The sequence below is a fragment of the Colobus angolensis genome, unplaced genomic scaffold (assembly GCF_000951035.1).
Source record: "Colobus angolensis palliatus isolate OR3802 unplaced genomic scaffold, Cang.pa_1.0 Scaffold62, whole genome shotgun sequence".
Lineage (NCBI taxonomy): Eukaryota > Metazoa > Chordata > Mammalia > Primates > Cercopithecidae > Colobus > Colobus angolensis.
This window is the reverse complement of record NW_012119821.1, coordinates 3227972-3252354: the sequence shown is the minus strand read 5'-3', so window position 1 is coordinate 3252354 and position 24383 is coordinate 3227972. Positions and strand designations below refer to the sequence as shown.

Sequence of the window (24383 nt, the reverse complement as noted above, 5' to 3'; positions counted from 1 at the left end):
AGGTCATGTGTTGGAAACTTAATCCTCAATGCAATGTTGAGAGGTGGGACTTTCAAGAGGTGATTAGGTCATGAAGGTTCTGCCTTCATGAATAGATTAATGCTTTTATCGTGGGAGTTGGCTAGTTGTCTTGGGAGAGGGTTCTTGATAAAAAGGATGAGTTCAGTCCTCTTCCCTCTTCTTTCTCTTGCCCTCTTGCCTTCCACCATGGGGGATGACACAGCAAGAAGGCCCTAGTGAGATGCAGGCCCCTGGACCTTGGAATCTCCAGCCTCCAGAATGGTAAGAAACACATCTCTGTTCTTCACAAATTACCCAGTCTAAGGTATTCTGTGACAGCAGCACAAAATGGACTAAGACAGAGAGGAAGAGGAGGAAGAGAAAAGCAGTTGAGAGGACACATGAAGACAAAGTTATTGAAAGATGAGATTCATTATCAGAGGAAATATGGGAAATATAGAATGAGTGTTTAAGAAAAAAAACGGGGAAGTATCTCACCTATAACACTTTGAAGGCATGCAGATATTTTATTGCTGAAAATTTACATTTCTAAATTTGAAGAAGAAATTCTCTGACCTGTGCTTTCGTTTGTTCACATGGTGAAGTCCCACAGCCTCCCCCTGACACTCAGGGAGAATCTTCTTGTGAAGCAAATATAAAAGCAAAATTTTGTTTCGTGTTTTCATTTATGGCTGCCTTAACTTATGCCAGAAATAGGAGAAACGTCTTAGGTCACATTGCTTTGAGCTTATGTAACATCTTTAAAGACTGTTAATTGATGTCATACTCCTTAACCTTTACATATACCACCCTGAGCTGGAGATCTGTAGTTTTACCCCCATTCTACAAAAATAAAAATAAAATAAAAGATTAAATCATATATACAAAGTCTAGAAGAGGAATAATTGGCTTTAGTTGTCTTGTTTTAATCAAGCATGAGAAAACTAAGCTAATTCCGTACATTGGGACTGACCAAAGTATGTAAAGTAAGTTAGTCCACATTACAAGTAGGTTCAATTTGGCCAAAAGACACCATGCTTCAAACTTAATCCCCTGAGTGCAAAACTGTAAGATTATGCTCTAGTTAGCCTTGTAGTTCTGTTTCCTTCATTTCAGGATTCCTTTTGCCCTAAATAGTAGCCCATACTTGCTATTGTCTTTTGACATCATTATTTTCACTCATATGCTTAGGCTCGAAAGGGTGTCCATCCCACTGGTGAACACACAATCAAGAGCTTCAGAGCAAAGCCTTCATCTCCACTGTGGCCTGCACCACAGCAAGCCTAAGTGCACTTCCATGGATCCTACAATCATTCGTCTTTTTGCGACACCATGAAATTCAGTAACTAGCAATGTGTGACTCAATGCAGGAGATCCTGTGGGAGAGAGAAATGGGCAGGAGAAGACATACTTCTTGCCTTTAGGGCTCGTTAAATTGTCTCCTCTTTCTTTTTCAACTTGCTTTTCTTTGGCTCTTCTGCCTTCTAGTGAATATACTTTTTGAGTTTCTGTCTTTTCATATTGTCATATTATCTTCTCATTAGTCTTTTCAATTTTCAATGTTGAACTAAATAAACCCTCGGGCCTGGCTAAACTCTTATTTCCCTCAGCAAAGAATGTGCTACTCATTAATGCCAATGATTTTATATTCCACTGGCCTTCACAACAAAATAAGCAAGACTTTCTTAGGTTAATTTGTTTTTACACAACATTTAAAGTAAATTCTGTGGGATTACAGCCCAACATGAAGTGACATCTTTCCCAGAAATACAGCAGCATTGGCAAAATTGTCAGCAATCACCCAACCTCAGGGCCAAACATGACAATACGAGAAGAAAGGCACTCTGAGTAATAAATGTGACTGAAATACAAACAAAATGTATGGTTTTCCAGACTCACAAAGTATTGGAAGACAAAACTGTGAGCAAACTACATTATAATATGCAAGAGGAGTACTGAAAGATAGCCACAAGCTATGTGTTTCTCCTTAGCCACGCAGCCATCCTGGCACTTTGCTTCTTGTTTTTCAGATTTTCATTCTTTATTGTCTGTAATTTGGCATGAACGCTGATCCTCGAGTGTTCCTCCAACATGTTACTGAAAAACTGCTGCAGCTGGAAGGACAGAGAGACAGATGATCAGTGCAATCTAACTTCCCATTTGGACAAAACAAATATCTAAATGCTAAGCGGCAACATGATTTTGCAAATTGGCGATGATGGTTGGAATGAGTAGAAATGTATACTCCCAGATTGTGTGTCCCTGGGGAGACTGTGACTGAGACAATGTGATGAACACCACACCTACCCCAAAGAAGCAGATGTAGACAGGAAGGTCCATGAAGCAGAAACTATGCCGTATTCATTGCTCTATTCCCAAAGCACGTATTAAGTCTCAATGAATATTTACTGAAGGCAAATAGTGTGTTCTCTAAGATTTGCAGGCAGAGATACAGTGAACTCCCCCACTTTTTTTAAATCTCAAAAGAAACGGAAACTTCTAAAGCTCAAAGTTGGTACATAATAGTTGCATCTTTACAAATGTCATTCTTTATTTGAGAACACTTAGATAATGAATTCGTCCATTGGCTGAATTACCTCATTGGGTCAGGTCAAGCATTCAGTTATCAGAACATTTGTTGCAATATTACGTATAAGTCAGACTCCAAGTGAATAATAAGTTATATTCCAAAATATAAATAAGTTATAAGTTTTTTCAATTTTCATTTTACCAAAAGTCTCTTTTTGTATCAGTGGATTAGAACTCCAAACACAGCTATAAGATGAAGATGCGCATTCCAGTTCACAACAGCTCACTTCAACCCTAATATACTCAAAATTGCATAGTAATAGGGCTATTAAGCCTAATTACAATGTAAAAGAAATGTTTTAGGGAAAAGTAAGTTAAAGAGCCAGGAATAATCCTCCCCCACTCTTTCCTTCCCTGCTTACACCTGCCAGGAGGTGGCAGCCAACAGCCCACAACTCCACATCACGGACAGTGTGCCCAGGATTGGGCTCCTGTAGTGGTGGGAGGGGAGTGGCGATGGTGTTTGGGATTGTAGGTGGGCTTTATGTGTGCTTGAGAGTATGTCTAGCAGGGGAACATAAAAACCAGAGCCAGAGATGCGGAAGGTGTTTGAAAATTGTGCCTTTGGACAGGGACAAGGGAAGCAAATGATTTCATTCTCACTTTCTTTTTTATTATTTATTTTAGATACTACCCTGTGAACTGATGCAGCAGAGCAGGACTGCTGGACATTAATAGTTGTTGGCAAGGATATTCATCTTAGCTAATTCATTTATTTTTTTAAATTGCAACAATTTAACTACTGCTAAATCCATTTTTCCAATTTTGAAAAGCTGTCAGTGACTAGAATTTTGAAATTTTGAAGATTGCTAAATTTATACAAATCTCATTTATTATTCATTAACAACAACAAAATTTCACTAGATTCTGTAGAGGCAAAGATTGAACTAATGAATTTTAGAAGATCAAAACACACACTGAATCTTGATTTGCGGAGCTTTTGTATCAGCATGTTCTGGGTGTAGTGTGCTTTTCTTTCCCTTGTCCAGGGAATCCCTGATAAATCAAGTCCTGACAGCTCAGCCTTAGGCAGGCCAAAACTCAAAAAAAGATAATTTCTTTGGGAATTAGCAGTTCTGCTTCTCTCATGATAACAATGATATGACTTCTACTTGTCCTTTTTTTTTGCTTGGGATCAAAGTTCAGGCCTTTATGACCTATATAGGTATTTGTTTATTTGCTTAGGGAGAGTTGACTTACCTTTATTTACAAAGGCTCTTCTTGTTCTTATTAACATAGTTTCAGGCCCTGGTGTTTAATTTTAATCAATTTTATTGGGATTTAATTTATGTACAGTAAACTAGATATACTTAAACTGTACAGGTCAATGAATTTTGACCAACATGTACCCCTTTGAAACCACAGACACAATCAAGTACCTTTCCTCTACCCTGAAAAAGGGTCCTCAGGCCCTCTTGCAGTCCATCTCTGTCCCAGGCAACTACTGATCTGCCCTTTGTCACTATAGATCCATTTGCATTACCCAGAATGTGACTGGTTTCTTTTACTAAACATAATCACCTTGATATTCATCCACGTTGCTACACAAATTTTAAAAATTTCAGGATAGCATTCCATTGTGTGGGTATATTACTTTTCCTTATTCATTTACCTATGGATGGGCATTTAGATGGTTTCCAGTTAACATTTAAAAAAACTGCCTGTTTCCTGACATGGTTGTGCCATGTTACATTCCTCCCAGCAAGATAAAAGAGTTCCAGTTGCTCCATATCTTTGCCACCATTTGGTACCATAAATCTGTCTAATTTTACCTACGCTACTGGGTGTGTACAGGTTGTATTTATATTGTATCCTTGTTTTACTTTGTGCGAAAGTATCTTTTTGTAGACATTTGCTTTTGTCCGCTTCGTTTACTTTCTGGTTACAGCCCTTTGTCCTTTCAGAACTATCCCTTCCCCTTCCCAGTGCCTGTGACTTGGGTGGGGCTGTTCGACCCTGGCTAGACCAATCAGAGTATTCCATCTCCCCTGGACACAGTGATTGCTGCCTCTGACCTAAGTAGGACCAACCAAAGTGCTTTATTCAGGGCAGGAACTCTTGAAGCTGTGAGCAAGTATCCTTCCTTCTGCAGCTGGGAGTGCTGCGGATTATATAAGAAGGGAGCTATGCTTCTCTCCACATGGAAAAAGACTGCCTAATAAAATTCAGCCTAGAGGAAAGCAAAGCCAGGAAACGGTAAGAATCTAGAATAGACAGAACTAAGATATCATCTCAGTCCTCAGGGAGCTTATTGTAGCCTCATGGGGTAGACATATTTACCAGTGATTACACTATAATGTAATAAGCACTATGGTAAAAATATATTCATAGGATTACTTGAAAGTATAGATGAGGAAAGGGTATAAATCCTTCATTAAAAAGTTCCCAGAATAGATAATAGGAGCAGAATCTTAAAGGATGACTAGGAATTATCCCGCCAGGAACTGGGATGAGGAATGTTCTCCAGACAGAAGGCAGAGTGTTTCTGAAATCCAGAAAATGTGAAGCTATACAATGATTCAAGAAAACTTGTAAGTGGTACAGTATAGCTAGAGGAAATGTGTTTAGGGATGTCTGTCCATCTCTCTTGCCCTCTGACACTTGGTGGTGAGGTGAGCAAAAATGAAGCCAAACTGTAATGCAGGGGCCAGATCATGAAGGGCCTCATGTGCTAATCACAGGATTTCAAAATTTCTCTGAAAAACGATGCAAAGCTACTGAAGCTCTGGAACACAGCAATGACGGGCAGTGATGGCAAAGGTGGGATAGAAGGAAACCCAATCTGGGACAGGAACCCTGGGCGAGAGTGCCCAGCATTCAGGTGAGAAAGGATGAAGTACCACCCTCCATGAACAGGTGATCTCTATTTTGGGAGGAGGATACAAGTAAAAACACTTCTTCACAGTGATACAGCAGCAACAGAAGCATAGAATGTAATAATTCAGATAAGCATATTATTATTTTTAATTTTAACAAGTCCAAATTGCATAAAAGGTGGTTTCCAAATTATCATTGTATTTCATAATATTTAAAGTGCTTACCTCCACAATCTGTAAATCTGTAGTTATGGCTCTCCCTATTGCATATATTAGATTGATCAATGATTGTGTGCCATACCTACAAGGCAATAAGACGTTAATCAAGGGTGGAAAGCATTTTGCAAAATAAAGCTATATTTTATACAGCAGATGAATGCCAAGTGTATGGCCCCTATTAATTCCTATGTCCCAAATCTAAGTAAAAACATGTATGAACTAGTTTAGTTTCATCTTTCAGTAGAAAATCCTATTAACACTAAGGAAATATTGATAGTTAAATACTTATATGTGTTACACAAATCTGTTATCTAAATCTAAAAAGTTCTTCTTAAAAACAACCATTATCTATTAAATGAGGTAGTTGGAATACATGTCACATGCCTCAATACAATTTCTAAAGGAATAAATAAATATATAAATTGTGTCCCATAAAAAACAGTAGTTAATAGAGGATCCATTTCAGAACTGCTGACTAAAGCACCCTGAACGTGTATTTGAAATGTTTTCGTGCATGCTTTTTGGAGAGAAGATCCGTATCTTCCGATGTTCTCTAAACGCTGGTGACCCTGAAGACTGAGCACCATGGCCCTATCTGTGCTTGTTTCAATAGGTGTGGTAGTGGAAACTTTCCCTCTAGTTTAGTGTCCCTGAATATCTAGCAAAAAAAAATCTTAAAATAACTGTGAAGTATTGCTATGAAAAAACAGCAGATACTTACCTGCTCAAAGTGTGGCTGTAGTTAGAAAAGTAAATAAAAGACTTTTGGGTGCATTAAAAAAGAAAGAAAAATTAAAATAGGGTTATTATAATGGACTGACCAAGGGATGGTTGAGTAGTTAATATACACAATTGATTTACTTCAAAAATAGGTACTTGAAATTAAAAATTATAAGAGTTAACTTTGGCATAATATACTAATAAAGGTGAGAGAAAATAGTGCTGCTATTTTTCTAAGTTCCTAGCTGTAACTTATGCTGTGTCTACCTGAGCAACGTGAAGGACAATATAACTCTGCATATAATTGAGGCAAGCGAAACTGTTTTTATGAAGAAAGAGGAAACATTTCTTAGTTCTCTATTTTAATTGGCCAGCTAGGCAGAAAAAACCTATAAAATGACTCAAGAAACTTGAGTTCCAAAGAACCCAAATTTCAACCTTAAAAATAAAAATAGAAAACAGAGGAAACCTATCTATGGTGCTAAATGTGTTAATTTCTGCCAGACACAGGAGAAAGGTACCTGAGGAGGCAGGGCTGGGTTTGACATTACCTTGGAAAATTTATAAATTGTAAAAACGGAGAATAACAGATACTTAGAAGCATTGTTCTGGAGCGTAAATGAGATAATATATATGGAAGCACCTATTAGATTACCTGGCACACTTCATTCCTTCCTGCTCTTGTCAACTTCAAGAGGGGCTATTTTTGAAACAGATGATTTATCATTCTTGTTGACAGAGCAATCTCTTTCAAATATTACTCAACAAAACTGCATTACAAATAGTTTACCCCATCAGTGTTCAAATACATTCTAATTAATATGAAGTCAAAAGCCAATATGAGTCAATATAGTAATCCTTTTTAAAAAGTTGATAACATCTAACATTAGTGTGGGAACAGTGATTTCGGTACTCCAGTCTGGCTCTCCTTTCTGCCTCTCCCTTTTTTCACATTACCTCTCCCTTCATCTCCCCTGCCATGTCAGATTCCTTCTGGCAAGGATGGCCATGCGGCAAGCGTGGGGACACCAAGGCATCCAGCCTGATTCATGCCATGGGGACAGACTCCCCAGTGCTTGGACCCTCCACTCTGATAACCTCTCACTTTGCTTGTGCTCCTGTTTAGCCTTTTTTGGCTGTGTTCCCTATCATGAAATACAACCAAGTAGAAGTGAAAATGATTCCATATTTTTAAGCTTAAGACTTTAGGCAATGTAATAACATGTGGAGAAAAAAAATCAAGTGCTTAATAAAGAGGGTAAGATTCATTTTGGACAGGATGAGTTTAAAACTGATCATGCTCTGTATTCTATATTGAGATAAAACTGGCTTTTCTGTATGCTGTGAAGCCCATTTAACAGAAATGATAATGGCACAAATAATGCTTCTACCACATCCATTGAAAAGTCCCCAAAATACTATTGCTTCATCCCTATTCATATGCTTCCATAGGACCTACTCTTAGCTATGTGTACCTACTGACTTTTCTGTAACTTGAAAGATAGCTTCATGACCAATGGAGTCTTTCTCATTGGAATGAGTATTCGAGAGATCATCTTTGGCCCAATAATTAACTAAATTTTCCCACACCAACCAGTGTAATGCCCTGTACATGACAGTGACGGGCAAGACCAAGCCAAAAGTTGTTTTATTCAATCAAATATTCCAAAATGTATTTCCAGATTAGGCTTCCTGGGAAGAATTCTGGGCCTGGCTGAAAGGAACAGCGGTTCCTGCACCGCTATTGGCGACATACTCAACTCCAACATGTGCCTTGGTGTGGAGATGATGTCTGTGAGCTTGCCTGCATGTCACTGTGAGACATATGCCCATGAGTGCTCTGAGATAAGGGAGGGATTTACTCAAAACCACAGCACTGGTCACTTCATGCCCAGGGCCAAGCTGGACATAAGATGGTATTTTTTTGTTTTTGCATTTAGGCAAGCTGCCTCTGCCAGCCTGTCTCTCACCCTGTAGAAATGGAGCATAAGATCCCAACAAGATACCACCTTATGGGAGGGGTGCAAAGTACTGCTCTGCACGTACTCCTCCTGATTCTAGCTCCCACAGCCAAGACCAAATCAGCAACCAAAAGCTCAACACATTAAAAAGCAAAAACAAAAATAAAATGAAAACTTCTGGAATAAGAAGTAGATTATTCAAACTTTTTCTTAAAAAAGCAACTGACTATGGGCAGAGGGAAGGATGAATAGGCACAGCACAGAGGATTTTTAGGGTAGTGAAAGTATTCCGTATGATGCTGCAGTGGTGAATACGCATCGTTATACATTAATACATCAACACCCATAGAATGTGCAACACCAAGAGTAAACCCTAAGGTAAACTAGGGACTTTGGGTGATAATGATGTGCCTGTTTATGTTAATCAATTATAGTACAGCTGTGAGCCACATAACAATGTTTCAGTCAACAATGGACAACATTAAAAAGGAGCCAAAAAATTCTTATCCCCTAGCAATGTCATAGTCATTGTAACATTGTAGCACAATGCATCACCTTTTCTATGTTTAGATATGTTTAAATACATAAATACTGGCTGGGCGCAGTGGCTCATGCCTGTAATCCCAGCACTTTGGGAGGCCGAGGCAGGTGGACCATGAGGTCAGGAGATCAAGACCATCCTGGCTAACACAGTGAAACCCCGTCTCTACTAAAAAAGACAAAAAAACTAGCCGGATGTGGTGGCGGGCGCCTGTAGTCCCAGCTACTCGGGAGGCTGAGGTAGGAGAATGGCGTGAACCCAGGAGGCGGAACTTTCAGTGAGCCAAGATCACACCACTGTATTCCAGCTTGGGCGACAAGGCGAGACTCCCTCTCAAAAATAAATAAATAAATAAATAAATAAATAAATACACAAATACTGCCAGTTGTGTTACTACTGCTTCCAGTATTCAGTACCATGCTGTACAGGTTTGTAACCTAGGAGCAATAGACTATACCACAGAGCCCAGGTGTGTGGTGGGCTCTACCATCTAAGTTTGTGTAAGTACAGTCTATGCTGTTCGCACAAGGACTAAATCATCTAAGGATGCATTTCTCAGAATGTATTTCTATTGTTAATCAACATGTGACTGTAAATGTGTGGCTCTGATGCAGGATGTTGATTCAGGGGGAGCTTGTGCCTGTGTGCTGACAGTGATATATGGGAACTCTGTCTGCTCAATTTTGCTATGAACTTAAAACTATCCTAAAAAATTAAGTTTATTAATTTTTTAAAAATCAACTGAAAAGCCACTTCATTTATTTAAACATCTTCTGGAATTGAGATAAATAAATCACATCATGAGAAGGGCTTTCTAAGTAAAACAAATTTAAAATATTTGAACAAATCTTGGCATCTCAAAATGTTTAAAGGATATAGCATATCTTTAAAAAAAAAACAAAACAAAACGGAGTTTTGTTCTTGTTGCCTACGCAGGCTGGAGGGCAATGGGTTGATCTTGGCCCACTGTAACCTCCGCCTCCTGGGTCAAGCGATTCTCCTGTCTCGGCTTCCCGAGTAGCTGGGATTGCAGGCATGTGCCACCACGCCTGGCTACTTTCGTATTTTTAGTAGAGATGGTGTTTCTCCCTGTTGATCAGGCTGGTTATGAACTCCTGACCTCAGGTGATCTGCCTGCCTTGGCCTCCCAAAGTGCTGGGATTATTATAGGCGTGAGCCACTGAAAATGTAGATGAGGCATTAGTTAAGAATACATTGAAAGATTAAATATTTTCAGTAGTACTCTCATAAAATAAATAATTAAGAAGTATGCATTTTCTTACTTAGGAGGAAGTAAATAGAGAGCCGGGAATCAGAGCCAGGGGACACACTTTCTAATTCAAGTTTTTTTTATTTACTAGGTATTGACTTTAAGTTATTTAACTTCTGAGTCTTGGTTATTAATTGGTAATTATTTTATGGGTGGCTGTGAAAACTGTAATTATTGCATATATAAACACATGATTTTGTTTTTTAATTTTTTGGTAGAAATAGAGTCTTGCTATGTTGCCCAGCCTGTTCTCAAACTCCTGGGCTATAGTGATCCTCCTGCCTTGGCCTCCCAAAGTGCTGGGATTATAGGCATGAGCCACCATGCCCAGACTAAACATGTTATTTTAAAGAACAACATCAATGTGTGTTTTTCATTCTAAACATGAGACTCTAATACTGCTGAGGGATGTTATCAATAACATAAAAATAGAAATTGATAATATTGAGAAAAATAAATAAAGTGAAGGATATAGGGACTTGTAATAAAGCACCTACATCATATTATCTCACCAAGATAATAATAGTAATGAACATTAAACATTTATTATGTACCAATCACCTTAAATAGCACATTATCAAATTATCTTAAAGCCTATTCATTATTATCCTCATTTTATGAATGAGAAAGCTGAAGCTTAGGTTAAAAATCTTGTCTCAGGTTACATATTTAGCACTCTCCTCATCCTAAGATTGATCTAATTCTAGATTCTATTGCCTTAACTCTTTGACATACCATGTCTCTGGTGGATACATGAAAAACTAAAGCACAATAAATAAAAGGACAAACGACAGTAATGAAGAGACACTTTCCATAGTTCTTAGAGGAAGAAACCAGCACTTTGCTATCCTGCTCTAGTTCAGTCCATCCCCATCCCCCAGTTCTAGAATTGACCCCCACTGGTGTTAACACACTGTCATCATCAGCACAGCCTGTGTGTGTTTCACATACGAACATACGACACCAGTTAGAAACAGGACATCACCAATGAAGAGCACAGAAAATAAAACTCCTTCACATGGATTTAGCGCCTATTATCACCCATCCTTCTCTCTGACCCTCAACTTACCTTCCCACTCCTATCTCCTCTCCAGTGCGCTAAGCTCCTGCCAGTTACTGTGACTAGTCCCAAGTTGGCCTCCCAGCTCTGCCTCCAGGCATTTTCTGATGTTCTGTCCTCCAGGTAGAAGAAGGAGATTTGCAACTGTGCTTGTTCAAATCACATGCACATCCCTTTCTTCCCCTTAAATCCCCAAACGTCCCCGTCATCTCTCCTCTACAGCATTGATCAGATACCAAGTCCTAATCTCTTTACATCTCCAGTAACAATTTGAACTGCACCTTGATGTAGAAAAACTAAAACTTTTTATTACTAGAAAGAATCTTACATTTATCGAATACATTTATTATTCTATAGGAGAAGAAAACAAGGCCTAAATGTTAACTAATGGGTTTTTTTAAGTTCCAGAACCAAATGAGAGGGTTGGCAAATTTTGTTTCTCCCATCTGTCTTTCTTCTGGAACATCTGGTCTACTGGCAAAATGACGTTTTGTTTACATCAGCATATCCCAAGCTGGAGTTTGGAATAACTACACCTAGAAGATGTTGTGTAGTCAAACTGTATGGAAAATGCTAAGTTTCCTTCCGCAGGACTTCTTGGATACTTTATAATGCTAAAATGCACTGTGAGTCTGCAAAAGTGAGGGTTAAAACAGTTTCAAAACTGATGGAGCTATTGTCTCCGTCTGTCCCAGAAGGCCTATCATCCCCATCTTCATGAATAGCATCCAGTGGAATATGCGTGAGAAAAACTAAGCGCTAACTTGTTAGTGATCAGTCACATTTTAGCAAATTCAGTATAGATACTTTCCATATCGTTAACATAAAATTTAATCTGGCATAAGCATTTTTACTTATAATTTTATACTACCTTCATCATTACATTAGGACTAGTGACATACATATTATCATGTCAAATATATCTGTTTAATTAGTGATAATTAAATATTCAGATGTACAAAGAACTAAGTAAATGTTCCTGTGCCATTTTGACTATAAATAAAATTTTAATTATTAAGTTGAACTTTTATTTCCTTCTTACAATCCATAAATAATGTTACTGTCTATTCAAACAAAATTATTAGCAAAATTGAGCAAAACTGCTGACTATAAACTAAGCCCTAAAAACAAATGCATAAGATGTAGAGAGCAAATTAATTTGAGTCTGAAACACTTTTTGTGCAGAATGTGCAAGAAAAGTGAACTAAGGCAAATTTATCAGAAGTAGCATAGGCATCTATTTTATGAGTATCGCATGTTGTCAACTAAAAGATAAAAATATTCAAGCCACAGTTAAAAGTTCATGCATTGCTCTTCCATAATACAGGCAGTTTGTAGTGAGACTAAACGAAGGAAAAATGATCACTTTTCTAGTCAATGCAAAGGACTTTTGTGACCTAGCTAGACTACAGCTGAGCTTTCAGCACCAAACCAGTGACCTAAATGAAAGAAAGGTCTCACTCTCCTTCTTACCTTTTACTCACAGCTTGCCAGTTGTTGACTAAGAAGTCTTTTGCGACATACCGGCCAACTTCAGATGCTGCCACAATCTCAATTACATTTGTTTCATTAGAAGTGAATGGAGATGTGCTGATGGCATACTCCATAAATCTGCAAAAGTGCATTTGCAAAAAATACATTTCAAACATCCAACATAAAGAGTTAATTTAAATAAACGAAATCAAAATCGCATGGTTCTAAGATCGTGCAGCACAAATACGCATCGTTTTAATACTTACATTAGCACATTTCTATTTTTTTCCATTACCAGGAACTTTCAAGGTAAGTTGAGCATAATCACCTGTTAAGTATCCATGGGTCTTTGCTGCAGCTCATTGCATAAGCAAGTTGAATCTTTTCTTCTTCCTTTGTTGTATTAGTGTAAGTATTTAACAAGATGTCCCACTCTTTATCACTTCCCAAGGCAATGCCATAACATAAAACCACATCTTTAATTGGATAAGGTATTCTGTAAAATATAATATAAAATGATACTTTTCATAGTAGTTATGTTTCCCCAGGTTATCATATTTTAGAAGTATGAATCTAGAAAAAATATTTGTAGTCACAGATATAAAGGTCAAAAGTAGGAATCTAGAGAGGCAATTGTCAGAACTGTCATTAGCATTAATTCCATGAGAAGAGATCATCAATTCCAAACTAAGGGGCTTTAAGAAAGAAGGAAATTAGAATAGTATAGAGTATATTGACAATACAGGTTGGTCTTGTATCTCATATCTCATTATCACATTTCCTAAGAGTCCATCTGAGGTGGTATATTAAAGGTAATAAAACCACAATGAGAGTCTCAGCGCTCAGTGAGGCAACAAACCAAGAGAGAGATGGAGAGGGAGGTGCTCTGCTGCACTCATAGATATAACAATCACAAACAATCATAAAGAACAACCTATTAAGACTCAAAACAAGCAGAGATAGCTCAAAATAAGTGCTTATTGGAAGAATGCATTGGCAGTGAAAGGTCCTAGGTGACAATTCATTGTATAAATTCTAGTCTATTGTTATACACAGACCCACATTAAACACTGGTATTTTTTTAAAAAGGTATTTGAAAAGAATAGTAGGAGAGAGTGCCTAACCAAGTGAAAGTAAAACACTCATTCCCACAGTGAGTACATCAAAAAGGGAAATTGCTGGTGCTTAAATAGGACAGAAATGAGGAATTACAATATTACTCTTACTCATTTTCTGGATGGTCCACCCATTTTGTGAAGAGTTCTTTTGACAGCTGAAGGCAGTCTTCAAGGCCCAACCAACACGCAGTTCCAAAAAGTTTTTCCAGTGATATTCTTGAAGAAAAAGTCAAAGAAAAACAGTTTATTTTGCATTACCACCTTCATTTTCTCTGCTTCCAAGAATATGTGTTTCATAAAAAGTTGGGTATTTTTAAATATCCTTTCAATGACATCGGGTTTGTTTAAAAAAATTGCTTTTGTGGATGACAGAAGTATTTAAGATTCAGAGAAATATTTACTGAGAGGCTCCTAGGCACCAAAAAAAGCTCCTAAGACTAGTATTTTTTGAAAGTGAGAAACAAATTACTGCCATCCTTCATCTCCCTCAAACACACATGGGTGTACACGCACTCCACAGCTGTTGTCAATTTATTTTTCCTCTCTTTTACTAGAATTGCCTTATGGATAAAAAATGATTTTAGAGTATCTGATCTAATAGACTTTAAAATAAAGTTCTTTCTCTATACAAGAAAGGGAAAGGGAAGAGTTCATTTCTCCCCTTCTACAATTTGCTTTCTCTTACTTTAGTGTGTTTCTTCTACTCCTCCTGGCTGTTATATACATGTTCAGAAAAAGAATAAAGGTGTTTGGTTGGTTTGGTTTGTTTTTACAGCTGAGCAGGGGTATACACTGTACTTTAAAACAAAATAAGTTCAAAAGAATACAGTGAAGACCAATAATAAATCCAGGTAAGTGATGCCTTGTGATCCCTACTCCAGTTTGGGGTCAGGGTAAAGAAACCCAAATTGGCCATAAGTTTCCAGAAAATGCAAGCGCCAAATCTCTGTTACTCCATCTTCCAGTTTCAACCCAGCCTGGCCTGACCTTCTGATAAGCTGAAGAGGAATGTGTAAGGGTGGAGGTCCTCTGAGAAACATTCTAGGTATTCATTTATATACTTTACTCACTCCCTCTCCTCACCCATCCCAATCTCAAGCTGATAGCAACAAGCTGGAGTTCTGTGGAAGTGCAGTCTAACCCCTAGAGCTGCTCTGAAGAGAACTGTCCCTGGGATGCTATAAAAAGTAGGCTGCTTCAGTCCAATTTAGGAGAGCCAAGGATATGTCTGGTTAACAAACATGCTGCCTGACTGAGCACACTTTTGCCTTCCCATTCATTCATACAAATTGCCTAGCCACTCTCGATCCCAGCTATTCCTTACCATTGTCCACCTACTCATCCATTACATTTTATGTCCTTCCAGTCACATCCCTTAGCACTAAAATTTCTGCCCTCCCAGAATAGTACTATTGAGTCAGAATAATCATACTTTGTATATTTTGCATTTCTTTCTTGGTCTAATTGATTTGAACTTAATGTTGGCCAGAAGTTATAGGTATAATCCCTATACTGTTACTGGCTACAGAGTCCCTCCCTAAATCTAGAGACCATCTTACGCACAAAACTTAGGACACCAGGAAGACGGAAATACTACCACCCCATTTTGCCTCTTGCCTCCTTCGTAGACCACCATGACAATGTGCTTACTCTCCTCACCAAACTGGTAACATGAAAGTCATTTGTGATACTAACCTGTGCTCACACACAGTGACCGATCTATATCACTGTCAACCTACCTCATCTTATCTGCATAATGACTGAATTTATGTTAACAATAATACACAGAGGGGACCTTTTCCCCTATGGCTTTCCCATGCCCTTCAGCTCACTGGCATAGGCTAGCTTTGCTTAGCACACCTTCACCAATAGTAGGAAACATTTATAATTTCAACCAGTAGTCTAGGCTTTGAGAATATAGAGCTGTAAGTTCCTATGTGTACATGCATGTGCTTTGCAGGTAAATTAAGATCTAAAATGACTATTTTCTGTTAGAATACATGTAGCCCACCAACCTCTGAGCTATTGTTCTCAAATAATAATAGCATATAAAATACCTCAATGAATAACAGGTATGAAGGTTTTATTTTATTACTTCTGGAAGCCTATTAATATGAATGCATTTTATTCAGTTATCACTTGTGAAAACATACTTACAGAGCTAAGTAGTCATCTTGTAATGCCAACACATTTTCACGAATTATAGTTGAATAAATATTCCATATTAAATTAAGTCTCTTTAATAGGTACTTCTATAAACAACAAAGAAAATACACTGTTAATTCTGGTTTGCAAACACTGAATTTTCACTCTGCTCTATTTATTTATCTGAAAAGACATTGATAGGCAAGTGGCAGATGCTTCTTCAGAAATTATCTCTATCTGTTACTAAATATATAACTGGTTTATTTTTTAACCTCTTTGGGTTTAGTTCCATTTTACATAAAATGTGGTTTACCGTAATACCAATGTTACAGTGTATTATGAGGATTAAATAATATAATATATTGCAAGCACATTGCTTGGCACAAAGCAATAACTCAAAAAAAATTAGCTATAATTATCATTTAACATCATTGCATACATTTCCAATTATGTTCAAAATAGAGAAGAAATGTGAAAATATAAAACAGCCTTCTACCATAAAACATCCATACTAAGTACACATTCCTCAAAAAAAAAAGAACTGGTTTATGTCCTGGACAAACTGAAGCCCTAATTTTAAAATAAATATAAGCCATCAGCTGGTAAATATAAAATTATAGAAGTTAGACATTTACTAATATATCCCTAAGAATTAACTAGATGCTGTTCATTGAAATTCTTTAAAAACAAGTATTAGTTTTACTTCTTTACCCAGAACAAGTCATCAGATGTTATCAATGAGCCTCCTCAATTTCACCAAAATTTTAGTGCCTTCTTTTATTAATCACCATCCCAAGGTCAGCTAAATTCCCTTTGGTACTTTGACCACTAGGAAAAAGAATGTCTGGGACCATTAGAGGTATTTGTGATCTCACCCTCCGAATGGCCCAGAAATTCACTTGAAATTATCACCTAACATACTTTTTGGTTTGTGTGACCCATCACTCCCCAAAGAGGTCTACCTAACTCTTGCTTTGAATTCACCTTTGCTATTTTTTCCTGTAATTACTGTTTAAGATCTAACAATGGAAAATATATTTTTAAATTTATGATGGCATGTCATTTCTCTGTTCAGTAATTCTCATTTCTCCCTTTCTTTTCCTAACATCAAAAGCATCTTCAAATTTTTACATTTTCTGGAACATATCTCTCTGGATTTAAGTGCTGTTCCTATGAGTCAGAATATTGCAATTATAGACACAGAGTTGTTACAATTCATTCTGGTTACCTAACAATCTCTTAGGAAAACAGTTGCTAATAAATACTATTCTTTTCGCTAAAAAAACAGGCATACCATTTCCATCCACTTCTGGTTTCTTAGGACACACTGCCACTTCACCAAGAATGAAATACCCTTCCAAACCTCACTCATCTCCTAGACCAGGTCTACGACTAAGGTATTTTCTTCCAAGATCAATCAGCCATTGTTAAGGAAATGAATATATATATATGGAACTAAGACTATTACTTTGGAAAAGACCTGTCTCACAGATGCTGGCTAAAATATGAAAAGAAGAAGAGAGGATTTATTTAAAAACTACATAAGAAAGAATGAAATTACCTTTAATAATGGGTATATATCATAGTTGTTCACATCAGAAACAAGATCCCAGGTTACCAAGTTTACCAAGACTGTATGCCATACTATAATTTCATCTTCTTCAGCAAGGTACTTGGTTAACTCAAGTGCTGTTTCAATCTCAATATAATTGTTTCTGTTTGATTTAAAAACACACACACTCAAAAAACCTTCACTTGCTAAGTAATTTGCATGCGTTCGATATTTGTTCCATGTTTCAATGCCTGACTTCAATAAGGCACGTGAATAAGTCAAGAAATGAGAAGGTAAATGTCTCATCTTATAGAAAGGATGAAACCCAAGCAAAGTCGACAGGCCTTCCATTTCAATTTGGTACTTCCAAGTGTCCAAAGTCTTGAAGGCTAGAGAAAATTCAGGCCAAATGTTGGACTGATTATTAGGAAGTAGAACAGTTATGCATTCTATATGCATTTTTGTGACAGCATAGTCTGCATTCAACAAGTACTAATTAGAAGTCATTCTCTATCTAATGTTCTGACAGCTGCTGATGTGCACACCAACTACAGGCATACCTCAGAGATATTGTGGATTCTGTTTCAGACACAATAAAGTGAATATCATAATAAAGCAAGTCACATCGTTTTTTTTTTTTTTATTTTCCAGTGCATATAAAACTTATGTTTACACTATACTGTAGCCTATTAAGTAGCAATGGCATTATGTCTAAGAAAAACAGTATGCACACCTTAATTTAAAAGTAGTTTACTGTCAACAAATGCTAACAACAATCTGAGACTTCAGCAAGTCATAACCTTGGCTGCTAACTGATCAGGGTGGTAGTTGCGGAAGCTGGTGTGACTATGGCAATTCTTAAAATAAGCAACAATAAAGTTTGCCACATTGCTCAGTTTCCTTTCACAAAAGATTTCTCTGTAGTATGTGATGCTGTTTAACAGCATTTTACCCACAGCAAAACTTCTTTCAAAATTGGAGTCAATCCTGTCACATACCCTGCTGCTGCTTTAACAACTAAGTATACATAATATTCTCAATCCTTCGTTGTCATTTCAACAATGGTCATAGCATCTTCACCAGGATTGGATTCTTTCTCAAGAAACCACTTTCCTTGCTCATCCATAAGAAGCAACTTCTCATCCACTCAAGTTGGATCATGAGATTGCAGCAATTCAGTCGCATCTTCAGGCTCCACTTCTAATTCTAGTGCTACTGCGATTCCCACTGTATCTGACGCGACTTCCTCTACTGAAATCTTAACCCCTTGAAGTCATCAATGAGGACTGAAAACGTCTTCAAAACTCCTGTTTATATTGATTTTTTTTACCTCCTTTCATGCATCTCAAATGTTCATAATGGCACTTGGAATGATTCATCCCTTCCAGAAGATTTGCAATTTACTTTGGCCAGATTCATCAGAAGGATCATTATCTATGGAAGCTACAGCCTTATAAAATGTATTTCTTAAATAATAAGAGTTAAAAGAAAGAAAGAAATTACTCCTTGATCCATGGGCTGAAGAATTGATGTTGTGTTAGCAGGCATGAAAACATTAATCTCCTTGTACATCTCCATCATAGTGCTTGTGTAATCAAGTGCATCGTCAGTGAGCAGTAATATTTTGGAAGGAATCTTCCTTTTTTTTTTTTTCCTGAGCAGTAGATCTAAGCGATGGGTTTAAAATATTCAGCAAACCATACTGTAAACAGATATGCTGTCATTCAGGCTTTGTTTTTCCACTTACAGAGCACAAGCAGAGTTGATTTCGGTAATGTTTAAGGACACTAGAATTTACAGAATGGTAAATGAGCATTGGCTTCAACTTAAAGCTACCAGTTGCATTAGCCCCTAACAAGAGAGTCAGCTTGTCCTTTGAAACTTTGAAGCCAGGCATTGACTTGTCCTCTCTAGCTATAAAAGGCCTAGAGGGCCTTATATCTTCTTCCTATATAAGATTGTTTCATATTGAAAAACCTGTTGTTGGGACAAAAAACCAAACACCGCATGTTCTGACTCATAGGTGGGAATTGAACAATGAGAACACTTGGACACAGGAAGAGGAACATCACACCCCGGGGCCTGTCCTGGGGAGGGGGGAGGGGGCAGGGAGAGCATTAGGAGATTTACCTAATGTAAATGACAAGTTAATGGGTGCAGCACACCAACATGGCACATGCATACATAGGTAACAAACCTGCATGTTGTGCACATGTAGCCCAGAACTTAAAATATAATAATACTTAAACAAACAAACAAACAAACAAAAAACCAGAAAAACCTGTTGTTTGGTGCAGCCCCCCCCTTTTTTTTTGAAACGGAGTTTCACTCTGCACCCAGGCTGGAGTGCAGTGGCGCGAACTCAGCTCACTGCAAGCTCCGTCTCCTAGGTTCACGCCATTCTCCTGCCTCAGCCTCCTAAGTAGCTGGGACCACAGGCACATGCCACCACACCAGGCTAATTTTTTGTATTTTTAGTAGAGACGGGGTTTCACCATGGTCTCGATCACCTGACCTTGTGATCCGTGTTCCTCAGCTTCCCAAAGTCCTGGGATTATAGGCATGAGCCACTGCGCCCGGTGGTGCAGCCATTTTAACAATTATCTTAGCTAGATTTTCTGGATAACTTCCTATAACTTCTACATCAACATTCGCTGCTTCACCTTGTATTTTGTTGTGGAGATGGCTTCTTTCCTTAATCTTCATGAACTAACCTCTGCTAGCTTTGAACTAGCACCTTTTCCTGCACCTTCCTCACCTCTCTTAGCCTTAATAGAATTGAAGAGAGTTAGGACCTTGTTCTGGATTAGGCTTTGGTTTAAGGGAATACTGTGGCTGGTTTGATCTTTTATCCAAATCACTGAAACTTTCTCCCTATCAGCAATAAGGCTGTTTCACTTTTTTTAAAAAAAAATCATTCATGTATTCACTGGAGTAGCACTTTTTAATTTCCTTCAAGAACTTATCCTTTGCATCTACAATTTCGCTGTTTGGTGCAAGAGGCCTAGTTTCAGCCTATCTCAGTTTCAACATGCCTTCCTCACTAAACCTAATCATTTCTAGCTTTTGATTTAAAGTGAAAGATGCAGGACTCCCCCTTTTACTTAAACCCCTAAAGGCCATTGTAGGGTTATTAATTGGCTTAATTTTATTTTATTTTTTATTTTTAGACAGAGTCTCACTCTGTCACCCAGGCTGGAGTGCAGTTGTGTGATCTCGGCTCACTGCAAGCTCTGCCTCCTGGGTTCATTCCTTTCTCCTGCCTCAGCCTCCCAAGTAGCTGGGATTACAGGTGCCCGCCACCATGCCCAGCTAATTTTTTTGTATTTTTAGTAGAGATGTGGTTTGCACCGTGTTAGCCAGGATGGTCTTGACCCCTTGATCTCATGATCCGCCCACCTTGGCCTCCCAAAGTGCTGGGATTACAGGCGTGAGCCACTGTGCCCGGCCCTAATTTCAATATTACTGATTCTCAGGGAATGGAAAGGCCAAAGAAGAGGGAGAGAGATGGAGGAATGGCTGGCCAGTGGAGCAGTCAGAACACACAGAATTATTAAGTTGGTGGCCTTATACAGGCACGATTCATTGCACCCCAAAACAATTTTACTGTAACAGATATAACAATAATGAAAAAGTTTGAAATATTGTAAGAATTACTAAAATGTGACCCAGAGACATAACATGAGCACATGCTGCTGGAAAATGATGCCGATAGACTTGCTTGACTCAGGGTTGCCACAAATCTTTAATTTGTAACAAATGCAATATCTGTGAAGTCTTAAAGCGAAGCACAATAAAACAAGGTATGCCTGTAGTATATATGACACTGCACTTGCCTACCACTGAGGAGCTTCAATGAAGAGCTGAGACTTATGCATAAGAAACCAGTAATGAAAAGTACCAGAAAAGGCAGTGAATACTGTAAAGTAGCAAAGAAGGAAAATATGCACGTAGAAAAGTCAGGGATAAGATAGAAAAGCCAAGGAAGGCTTCATGGAGGAGAAACTTGGGAAGAGCAGTGAAGGATGCATAGGATTAAAATAGGTAGAAAAAGAGGAAGGCAGCCCAGGACAAATAAGAGAAGGTGGGAATTAGTGTGATGAGCAGATGAAGCTAACTGAGGCAGAGGATTTCCTTCGTGTATAGTGAGAAATAGGGCCTAATAGGTAAGTCGGCTCAAACCTGTGCAGATCCTTGCATGTCAGGATGAAGAATTTAGGTGGAAAGGTACTCTAGGCATTTAAACAATTGGAATAGCATAACGAAATTGATGTCTAACAATTTTATTGCAATAGTCTTACAGAAGACAGAATGAAATTCAAAAGGACTAAAGACAGGAGGCTAATTTAATAGGCCAGGCAAGAGATGAAGAAAGCTTGGCTTAGTGTGGAAGCAGTGAAAGTGGTAAAGTGAGCCTCCGAAAGACATTTCTAAGAATGAAGAGGTAAGACTTGGTGACTGTGCATGTAAGATGAAGTAAAGAGAGGAATCAAGGATATCTCTGAGGTTTCAAGTTTGGGTGATGAAAAGAAGAGTACCTTTGCCATGCAGGGAGGAATTGATAGCAAGAGCAAGGTAGAGACAAAAATGAAGTTCAGGGTTTAAGGTACTGAATTCATACGACCACAGGATAAACCTAAGACAGGAGGAAAGATAAGTAACAATGTAGATTTGGAAGTCATCAACATGTCCTTCCACAAACATTTACTGAGGACCTTACCTCTGCTGGCACTCTACAGATACGCAATAAAACGGTCACCAAAACCCAAGAGGGAATGAGTTATCAAAGGAAAGATAGAAGAAAGTAATATAACCATGATTGGTCCTAAGAAGCTCACAGCAGTAGAAGAGGAGTCAGATATACAAGGAGAACCAGGTTTGCATATCAGAGTCTAAGGAAGCCAAAATGACATTTTCAGGAGGATGTAGTCAATAATAGTAAAGTCATGGTGATCTTAGAGAGAGAGGAATTTCAGCAAAGTATTAGACAAGGAAATGTACTGCAAGTCACAGAGGGAAAAAGGAGTAAAGAAGGATAAAATAAGTAGACATTTACTCAAGCAATATGTCTGGCTAAAGAAAGAAAAAATACTAGATAATTTACTACATATATTCCTTAATTTTATTGACTGAAAATTTAAATTCTGAATGTTTATTAATTTACCTGGTTATAAACACTTAACAGCATATCTTACACTGAGTAAATCTAATATAAATAAAATAAATAATTGTGCAATATATTAAAATACAGGCGAGATTGCATTAAAATTGTAGCCATCACCCTTGGATAACAGCAATCACTGCCAAATCTCAATTGGTAGTCTTTTTATTTCCAGCAACTCATTATATTATAAAACTCCATTGCAGCTACAGAATTGCATCCTATTCTGAATCAGTTATGGCCTATATATACTAAATAATCAAATTCATAGTGATGAGGCTATTATTTTTATAAAGGTCTCAAGGTATATTCTAAAACCATGAGAGAAGAAAATATACTCACTTAGACAAGGAAAAGGCATCATCAATCAACTGCAGTCTGTGAATAACAGGAATAGCCTGCAGAATTAGACCCAAATATGTCCAGAAGATGAGAACATTTTTCAGTAAAGTTTTCAAAATAACAACAATTTAAAGATTACTGCTGCCTATAAAACATCTTCATGTGAATTATCTCATCTGCAGAGAAACAATAATTACTGAGGATAGTCCCCGTAATTTATTTATCATACATCTGTTTTTTAAATAAATGAACCCTCTGGACATCAATCATAAGGTTTAAATACGGCAGAGAGTTTTGCCAAAATACTCCGAAAACATATCATGTTAAAAAATAAAATAGGCAACCAAATTTAAAAGGCCTCTCCAAAACAAGTATACATTAAATTGTATTTCAAATCCAAATTATTTTCAGGGATGCTTTTGGCATAGAAGCCCTTAAATAAGTATTATTTAGTGCTCTTTTGGTAACACTGAGGTACCATATTTTTTCACATGGTATTTATCTTAAGATTTTACTAATGAGACAGAATGCCACCAACAGTTCCCTTTCTATCCGTGGAACGGCAGGGGCCAATTGCCAGTGTAATTCTTTAGACTTCTATTTGAATTTCCTGGCATTGCCAGGCCATAAGACTCTTCTGTCAGTTCAGTCCCTAAGGAGGCCAGGCCTCCTACATCATACCTTCAGCACCTCTCAGCAGTGTGATCTATTTGGTTCAAAAACTTTATCTTCACAGCATTTCTTTAAGGGTCCGAGCAAGTCAAGTTTAATTCTTCAGCTGGTAGAATCTAATTTCTTTTCTGGCAGTACTAACATGTTTTCTAGATTAATATTAATCATAAAGATTCTCTTTTATTTGCTCACCAATTATGCTGTAGAAATAATTTGCCTCTGTTTTTCAATAAGTAAATCTACAATGGTTTCAATAAATCATTACTATAATGGTGTAACCTCGTGCTTTCATGGCTTAGAATGCCCTTCAAAATGTAATAAGAATTCAGACACTTTGAAAAGATTTGAAAAGAAAATATTATTGTAAGTGGCCTTTATAGCTTTATTCAAAATCCCAATAATTTGTTTTAATTACAGAATATGTTATGAATCCCTGAATTGTGTCAGGCCTTTGTTAAACATAATACATATATTATCTTATTTAATCTTCACGATAACCCTTTAAGTTTGGTATATTACACTACACATATAAGAAATTGAGCTACAACCAGGATGCCTTCTCTAGCCTTTTAATGGTTGATCTTTCTGTTAGGAAGAGACTCCACCTCCATTCCCACCCCTCACCTCCAGGAGTACTGAAGAGAGTTTTTTGTTTGTTTTGGTTTGTTTTGTTTTTTCCCATATTCTTACGAAGGGGAGATTTGGCTCCAAGGTGCCATACATCTGGCAAACAGTGAACAAAAC

General features: G+C 37.6%; 1 protein-coding gene across 1 annotated transcript in view; it reads right to left on the bottom strand.

Annotated features, from left to right (window-relative positions):
- Nucleotides 1–512: 512 nt before the first annotated feature.
- Nucleotides 513–24383, bottom strand: part of LVRN (laeverin) — a 73302-nt gene continuing 49431 nt past the window's right edge. The window contains exons 13-20 of the mRNA XM_011963668.1: nucleotides 22968–23023; nucleotides 17474–17627; nucleotides 15925–16019; nucleotides 13876–13983; nucleotides 12978–13145; nucleotides 12650–12787; nucleotides 5631–5706; nucleotides 513–2114 (exon numbers count right to left, since the gene is read on the bottom strand). Coding sequence (XP_011819058.1) covers nucleotides 1974–2114; nucleotides 5631–5706; nucleotides 12650–12787; nucleotides 12978–13145; nucleotides 13876–13983; nucleotides 15925–16019; nucleotides 17474–17627; nucleotides 22968–23023 — 936 coding nt within the window. The 3' untranslated portion in view covers nucleotides 513–1973. The remainder of the gene's footprint in view (nucleotides 2115–5630; nucleotides 5707–12649; nucleotides 12788–12977; nucleotides 13146–13875; nucleotides 13984–15924; nucleotides 16020–17473; nucleotides 17628–22967; nucleotides 23024–24383) is intronic.